At 48.1% G+C, this 8570-nt stretch overlaps 2 protein-coding genes across 2 annotated transcripts in view; both read left to right on the top strand.

Moving 5' to 3' along the window:
• rbm28 (RNA binding motif protein 28) overlaps positions 1–8570 on the top strand; it is an 895251-nt gene that overhangs the window by 224569 nt on the left and 662112 nt on the right. The window lies entirely within an intron of this gene.
• lrrc4.2 (leucine rich repeat containing 4.2) lies at positions 164–3891 on the top strand. The gene is given in 3 exon segments (XM_080438406.1): positions 164–952; positions 1111–2080; positions 2082–3891. Coding segments are annotated over 2 exon segments (2034 nt in total). The 5' UTR covers positions 164–952; positions 1111–1216; the 3' UTR covers positions 3252–3891.

The raw sequence follows: 8570 nt of genomic DNA, 5'->3' as shown, positions 1-8570 counted from the left end.
CCTCTCCTCCTCCTCCTTCTCCGAAGCCTTTTTTGCCGAAGCTCCGGCAAAGCGCAGCGCTTCCCCCTGTCCAGCCACCCCCACCACCCCTCCTCCTCCCGCTTCTCCAGTGCCACCATCTCTCCCACACCTCCCTCCCTCCCCCCATCCCCACCAACCCCAGCACTCCTCCTCCTCCTCCTCACTTCCCCCTCCCACCCCCCCAGGAGGAATAGACGGATTACTGCTAACTGTGCACACGGCAGCCTGCAGCTGCTGCGACCAGGGCCAGCCCAACAACGCAAGAGAGGAGGAAAGAGAGGAGCACATAGGAGGAGAGGAGAAGGGGAAGGGAGAGGAGAGAGGAGAAGGTGGAAGAGACTGTGCCGGGAGTCCTTTTTCTGCTCTCCTTCTCTCGGTCTCCATCAGAACGGGGCTAATCAGCGACGGACTAGCCCTTGGCAAAGTCACAGAGAGGGGGAGGTCTCTTCAGTGAGCAGGCGACAGCCGAGCTGCGAGCCAGCCAGCGAGCCCGGCCAGCTAGCACATGCATCAGGACCTGACAGAACTGGGGATTTTTTTTAAAATTCATTTTCACTTTCTTTTCTCTCTCTCCCTCTCTCTGCCTCTTCTCTCTGGTTTAGCCGTATTATGGATCGTTGTGATTCATCCACAGCGGAGCTGCGTTCTGGAGTCTGCCGCCTGACAGAGGGGCAGTTATTGGGGGCAGAAGGAATCCGGGCACCTGCCCAGCCTGCCTGGCCTTACCTCTGCCACTGAGGGGCTTTTCCATGCGACTCTCAGTCCTCTCTCATATACCAGGAGCCATTTTGTACCGTTGGTTAATCGAGGGCCACTTTTCCAGAGACAGGAAACAACAAACATCTATTTTACACGTCTCTCCATGGGAATTATAAATGAATCCGATGATCACAATTTGTAACATAAAAGGAACCACTTTCAAACTAATGAGGTAGGTGATTGATACTGTTTTTCAGCCTCTCCTTTTTTATTGCTTGCAATCTTTTTCCCACTGCTGCTGCTCTGACTTAATATCTCCCTCTCTCTCTATTCCATCTCTCTCTCTCTCCCTCTCTACTCTCTCTCTCTCCTCTCTCTCTCTCTGCGCAGCATATCCCTGTGCTGTCGATGGAAGCTGGGGAGCCTTGACTTGCTCCAGCCAGGCTAGGGTGGTCAGTCCTCCGGTGTGTGCCGTCTCCCCCTACCATGCAGAATAATGAGCCCTCCACACCATGAGTCGTTTGGGCCGGGTTTCTCTGCAGCCTACCTCTGGAAAGCAGTCCTGCTCGCCGTGCTCGCCCTCATGGTGTCAGCTCCCAGTGTGTGCCAGGCCACGAGCCCCGTGTCGGGCCAGGCCGCCCCACCGCAGAACTGTCCGGGTGTGTGCTCCTGCACTAACCAGCTCAGCAAGGTGGTGTGCACCCGCCGAGGCCTGGTCAGGGTGCCTCCCAACCTCCCGACCAACACCAGGTACCTGAACCTGATGGAGAACAGCATAGAGACCATCCAGGCGGACACCTTCAGGCACCTGCATCACCTGGAGGTGCTGCAGCTGGGCCGCAATGCCATCAGGCAGATCGAGGTGGGGGCCTTCAATGGTCTGACCAGCCTCAACACCCTGGAGCTGTTCGACAACCGGCTGACGGTCATACCCAGCGGAGCCTTCCAGTACCTGTCCAAGCTGCGGGAGCTGTGGCTGAGGAACAATCCCATCGAAAGCATCCCCTACTATGCCTTCAACCGCGTCCCCTCTCTGATGAGGTTGGACCTGGGGGAGCTGAGGAAGCTGGAGTACATCTCTGAGGGGGCCTTCGAGGGCCTCCAGAACCTCAAGTACCTCAACCTGGGGATGTGCAACCTGAGGGAATTCCCGACTCTGTCTCCGCTGGTGGGCTTGGAGGAGCTGGAGATATCGGAGAATGTTTTCCCCGAGCTGAAACCCGGGGCCTTCCGTGGGCTCAAGTCCTTACGTAAACTGTGGATTATGAACTCTGCCATCAATACCATCGAGAGGAATGCATTTGATGACATCACAGCCCTGGTGGAGCTGAATTTAGCCCATAACAACCTTTCGTCTCTGCCCCCATGACCTCTTCACGCCTCTCCAGTACCTGGTGGAGTTGCACTTGCACCACAACCCCTGGCGCTGTGACTGTGACGTGGTGTGGCTGTCCTGGTGGCTCAGAGAGTACATTCCCACCAACTCCACCTGCTGTGGACGCTGTCACACCCCGGCCCACATGAGAGGACGATACCTGGTGGAGGTAGATCAGACCACCTTTCAGTGTTCTGCACCGTTCATACTGGACGCGCCCAGGGACCTGAACATCTCGGCAGAGCGGGTGGCAGAACTCAAGTGTCGCACAGCTGCCATGAGCTCCGTGCGGTGGCTCCTGCCCAACGGGACGGTGCTGACCCACGGGTCGGCCCACCCACGAATATCGGTCCTGAACGACGGGACGCTCAACTTCTCCAACGTCCTCCCTTCCGACACGGGGGTCTACACCTGCATGGTGACCAACATGGCGGGAAATTCCAACGCCTCGGCCTACCTGAACGTCAGCAATGCCGAGCTCAACACCTCCAACCTGTCCTACTTCACCACAGTCACGGTGGAGGTCATGGAGCCCACGGTGGAAGAGACCCCCAAGCCCAAACCTACCGTCCCCGCGTCGCCCTCGGTCTTTCAGCCGGTCTTCATCTCCACGCCCACGGTGCTGCTTCAGAACACACAGACACCCCGGCAGGTGTCCGTCCCCACGGCCAGACCCCCCAGCGGGCCGGCCGCTAGCCTGGACGAGGTGATGAAGACCACCAAGATAATCATCGGCTGTTTCGTCGCCGTCACCCTGCTGGCGGCCGCCATGTTGATAGCGTTCTACAAGCTGCGTAAGCGGCACCAGCAGAGGAGCACGGTGGCGGCGGCCAGGACCATAGAAATCATACAGGTGGAGGAGGAGGTTCCTCCGGTTCCGCCGCCCACTTCCGGCTCGAGCGGCTCCGACGAGACCGGTCTGGTGCTGCCCACGTTAGTGGAACACAACAGTAACGCGTTTAAGCCCGGATACGTGTCCTCTTCCTCGTCCTCGTCCCGCCGCGGGACCTACGGGGCCCACTGGACCCAGAACAACCTGGGCAATTCTCTGCACCGCTCTGTCAGACAGCACCACAGTCACATCAGCACCATTGCGGAGCCCTACGTCATTAAGACTTCTCACACCAAGGAGAAGGTTCAAGAGACCCAAATCTAAATAACGCTGACTATGGATATATCTCTGACTCTCTGGCTCCTTCCCCTTTCCTCTTCGCCTCTCTGCTCACCAGTCCTTGCAATAGAATGCACAAAGAACAAACAAAAAAACTAAAACAAAAAAACGGTACCTTTTTTGTACAGATGTGCAAAACAGAGACTTTTTTTCTTTCTTTCTTTTGTGTACATGCCTATACATAAGTATATGAATATGGAAAAAAAATACATATATATATAAATCAACCTACTGTCAGGCAGGGGTGAGAGATGCAGATTATATTAGAAAAGAAAGTAAATTCAAACTATTTTCTAATACCTGGTGACTTCTATTTAAAACAGAAAGACAATGAACTGCTTTTGTGATTGATAAATGATTGAAAAACAAAGGATGTCCTGTCTAGATATAGTTATTTTGTTTGATTTTGTTTTGGCCATGCTATTTAGGATGCAGTAAAAAAAAATCGAAAACTTTATACCGAGATCAATTTCGAAACACAGCCCCAAATTTATGTTACTTCAACGGTTATGCTTCTTACAGTTCCAATTTCTACTGTGCCAAATGTTATATGCAATAAAGGGAATATGTCCGGATTATCACACAAAGACACAGACAAAATCTAGAAGGAGAATTTTTTTTTTGTCCAGGGATAGCAGTGTAATGGCACGGATGGATTGTGCTGTTCAGTAGCTATCAGCCAAATGCTTTTGGACTGCAGTGAATTTCTGCAGCTAAGGTTTAACCCTCTGTTTGCTGGAGCTAAGCTAAGCGTTTCTTTGATGATACCAGTGCTTCTTAGTTGTAGCGTATCTGAACCTGTTTATTAAGTGTGCACATAATTTCCACCGGCTCATCTGGCAAAGACTGAGCGCGGGGCTAATAGCAGTCATCGCAATTACTTTATTCAATTATTGGTTGCATTCTGTATTGTTTCTGCTCCCTTAGGTTTTTTGACATGCTTCTTAATGGTTTGTGTAGTGTTTAGGGCTAATTTAGTAATGCATTACAGTGGTTGCCTGACTTTGTCTCTGCAAGGGCTCATTCCAATGCAAATTCTTTCAAAGGAGCATACATGTGGTGCAGTGATACAGGGCTTTGCTGACCAGCCATTCTGCTTTCAGAGAGAGAGAGAGAGAGAGAGAGAGAGAGAGAGAGAGAGAGAGAGAGAGAGAGACAAAAATATGAAAGCATTGAAATGAAACAATATGAATGTCTGATATACTGACTGAGGCTTTTCCATTGAACATATTTTTCTTTTTCTTTTCGTTTCCTTTTAATTAGTTTATTTTGAGTAACACTATTTTTATGGGGAGATCAAGGAGGCTATACAAAATAAAAAACCTTTGGTTTGTATTTCTCTAATCGGAGACACTCTGAGCTGCCATTTTTTTCTTCTCATTCAACCATTTGCCATTAGCACGTATAACCTATTTAGCTACAGTACAACGGCATCGAGCAATATTGCAAATTCCACCTTGCATTTTTTACTCTCCTATGCATTTAACTTAGCATCTGCATGAATGGGTCTTTAAGTAACTGGAGCACAATGCTGCATTATACCCCACAGTGGGGCTTCTATGCAGGTCAAATAGGCTGCCTGCTCTTTGATGCTCTTTCTCAGTTCTTCACATTGAAGAGGTAAAGGCCAGTGCAATCCCACAATTCTATGTCCCGGCTTCCTGTCATTATGTAATCACCTGCAGATTGTAACCCCTATGTCATTTAATGAGAGTAGACTAGTATCATGTCGTAGGCACTACCGTGCATTTAATCACAACAAGAATGCATAAAGGTGTTCATCATCATCCCACTGTAAAAAAAAAAGAAAAGTAACATGATGAACTGTGCTATTTGATTAAAAGGCAATTCCTGCCAGAATTCCAAACATCACCTATATATATATATATATATATATATATATATATATATATATAATATATATATATATATGAATCATCGTGACGTCAGTGAGTGGAAAGGCCAGTTGCCATAAATAAGTCTCTTCCTGGTGTCTGTGGTGGCTGGGAAGCCGTCACTATGACTTTATAACCCGGCCCTTCAGTTAACCACTCACTCACCGGTCGTTGCCGTGCCGTGGCCAGGCCAACAAATGTCATTCAAAGCCCGTAGGATACGTACATGGAGCACCAGGGAGGTTTTATGTTGCTGTACAAAAGTGATGCTTCTGTGGCTATTTTGAGACAAAAAAGGAAATTACAGTATGACCCTTGTGATTGCAGGGCCATTGACTGGCATGACACGTTGACAGGAACACCAAGGCTGTGTTTAAAGCCTTGATACTGGACTTCCTGTAGCGTTAAAGGCAGAGTTAACCATTTCCTGCCTGATTAACAGCATGCTACTATGTAAAAACCTCTCCTACTGCACTGCCTTTTTTCCAATTAACAACTATATTGGATCTAATTAATCTAATAATGGATAATATGGATTTAATAATGGATTTGTGAACACATTTTTTCCCCCACAAATTATTTCATTTCAATATACTGGCAACAGCATTTAATCAGCTGCAGTTTTCTTCACACCAGTAGGCAATTGCTGTACCATGTTTTGTCATCTTATTTAGTCGACCTGCAAATCTGTGCGATCTGTGTACCACAGATTTCCTTTTTTCCCCCCCAATACAGTCGGTGCCAACAGACATGACTCTAAGCGTAGTGTTTAAAAGCAGATAAATATTTATTCATACTTGCATTGTACATATTCACAATGATAGAATTGTGTTACACTAGACACAGTTTAAAGGCCATTCTGATATTAGGGGAAAGGGGAACAGCATCTGTGATAGTAGAGTCAGTTTACCATTTTGTAATGTGAGTGAATCACTTGAATGGTGGATTCACATGCGTACACAAACCAATTGGGGGGACATTCCTGTGGGGATGTCAGATATAACACATTCCCGGCATCAAACAGATGCTGATTATGATGATATGTCTCACTGCACAATAATGTGGTTTCCCCAGCTCTGGAGGATGGAGGACTAATGGAGAAGCAGCAAGGAAGGGCTGTTGTCAGCACAGCTGCCAGTGTGTGAGTACAGGTGGGCCTGAAGGAGCAGATGGGAGCTTCGGTGACTGGGTCAAGTGTTTCTCCCAGTTTCTTCAGGCAGATATGAAAGTAGTACTTTACTGAATATTCAAAACACCTCCGCAATGTGATGGGTGTTCTTCACTCGGATAAAATAAAGAAAAAACAAAACAGGATCTTCTTGTTACGCCGTCTGTGTGGGCTGGAAAAAAGCTGGTGCTTTTATTACTTCCCCGGCGGAGTGTTCATCTTGGCCCTGTGAGCAGCTTCATAAGAGGCCATTAGTCGCGTGTTCAGCCTTTAATGTGGCCCAATAAGCAGCCGTGCACAGGAGCTCTAACGCGCTTTCTTTCCTCCTCTCTCTTCCCTCTGCTTTTTTTAATGTTCACGACGAAAGCTGAGGTGGATCTGCAATTATCAGTGACACTCGCGGGTGATCGGTCCTCTCATCCTCGCCGCTCTGGTGTCTCCGGTGACAAGGCCTGATGAGGGATGGACTCGGGATTCTGTTTACTGGCAAAACGCGAGGGCCCAGACAATAGCCCTTCCCCCCCGACAACATCAGCGGGGATAATACGAATGTACTCTCCAGGGTAGATGCTCTCTTATCTGCAGCAGCTGAGTCAGCCATGCGCTTCGAGCTCGGCCCGCATGTTGCCTTGTTGCAAATGAGCTGTGAAGATGTCTTGTCATAATAGCTGCCATCTCCCTCGCTCTATCCCCTCCCCTATATCTCGGCTAATTGACTCAAAATCATTGACCGACCCTCACCCTCCCTCCAATATTGCACGGACAAGGTACGTACAGTAGGCTATGAAACGGCCTATCTCTCCATCTATCCCTCTCTTCTTTCCCTCCCTTCTCTCTCACGTTTTCTCCCATCCTCTCTCCCTCTCTCGTGTTATCTTTTTGGCACAGCTACGGTGACAGATTCGCCAAGGCTTTTGGAGCATGCTCACATGTACCGACCTGTTTTTTTTGGGTTTTTTTCCCATCTCATCTATTGATTTTCAGCCAATGGCCAACTGTTGGAGCTTTAGCCAAAGAAACCATGCTTCCTTTTGAAGCAACCAGCTGGTCCGAAGCTCATCCTCTCCATATTGGAAAGGAAGAGGTAAGAGGGGAGAGGAATGGCCAGGCATACGCTAACGGCTACTGTATATGATTTATCCCAATCCTACTTGATGTTATCAAAAACAGAGACAAGAGGAAATGGGGCTGGGATTAGGCTCGCTCCACGGCTCGCTGTCTAAAGGCGGGAGGACGGGTGGGGGGGTTAAGACGCTCTCAAAAACAAGTCCTCGAGCCTCGAGATCCATATCTGTTAATGAAGTCTCGGCGCTAAGAGGCGTTTGCGGTGGCGGAGGAGGGCCGTGGCTATTCTCCTGTCATGGTTCCTTCACCCATGGCTGGCCCCTTTTTGCTGTGCTCAGAGAGGGATTGTAAAAAAATGATCCATGGTCCTCTGAGAGATGAGAAATGGCCCGGTCCCAACTCTCATCCCTCTCTCTCAACGCTTCATCGGTCAGCCCACACCTGACTGCACTCTTTCACAGAGCCGCCGCGCTCACTTATACTTTGTCCGGGGTCTGAGCTGAGCCGACTCTCTCAATTGCTCTTTTTGAATGTCTAAACGAGGTTTATAAATTCAATTTAAATATAATATATTATTATAAACTTTTTCATAATTTACATTTTAATTCATTTAATTAATGTATACTATAGAGAAACTTGTTGACTTTTGCTACCTCATAGCCTACAGTCAAAAGGCCTCTGAATTTAAAACATATACTGTATATATACTGGCATTTTTTTTACACAAGAATAATGGGAATATGAAAAAACTTAAAGGTTTGTTGTGTTTTTCAAAGGGTTTAATCAGCCTGAATCAAAGCCTTGAAACAATCTCTGGGCTTTGTGTGTGTTTCCATTAGGCCTGTCCTTTGTTTTGGGTCAAGGCAATACAAGACAACAAAGGCGAGACAGGAGATCAATGAGAGCGAGGAGTAACTGCTACAGCCAGATACACACACATACACACACACACACACACACACACACACATGCGCTCACAAACATACTACACAGGCACAACCATCAAACCATCAAATAGTCTTCAGGAATGAATGTCTTTCAGTGTTTTTGACAGCTTTGTTTTCTCTTCTATTGATAGCTCCTAAAGCTCCCTCTATCAGATACACGATACGGTGTAGCAAAATGAAAGAAGCTCCAACTGCTTGGATCGTGGAATGCCACTTTGACCCAGTATTC

The sequence above is a fragment of the Gymnoscopelus braueri genome, assembly GCF_963280865.1.
Source record: "Gymnoscopelus braueri genome assembly, chromosome: 9".
In the NCBI taxonomy this organism is placed as follows: Eukaryota; Metazoa; Chordata; class Actinopteri; order Myctophiformes; family Myctophidae; genus Gymnoscopelus; species Gymnoscopelus braueri.
This window is presented reverse-complemented; position numbering and strand designations above follow the sequence as displayed.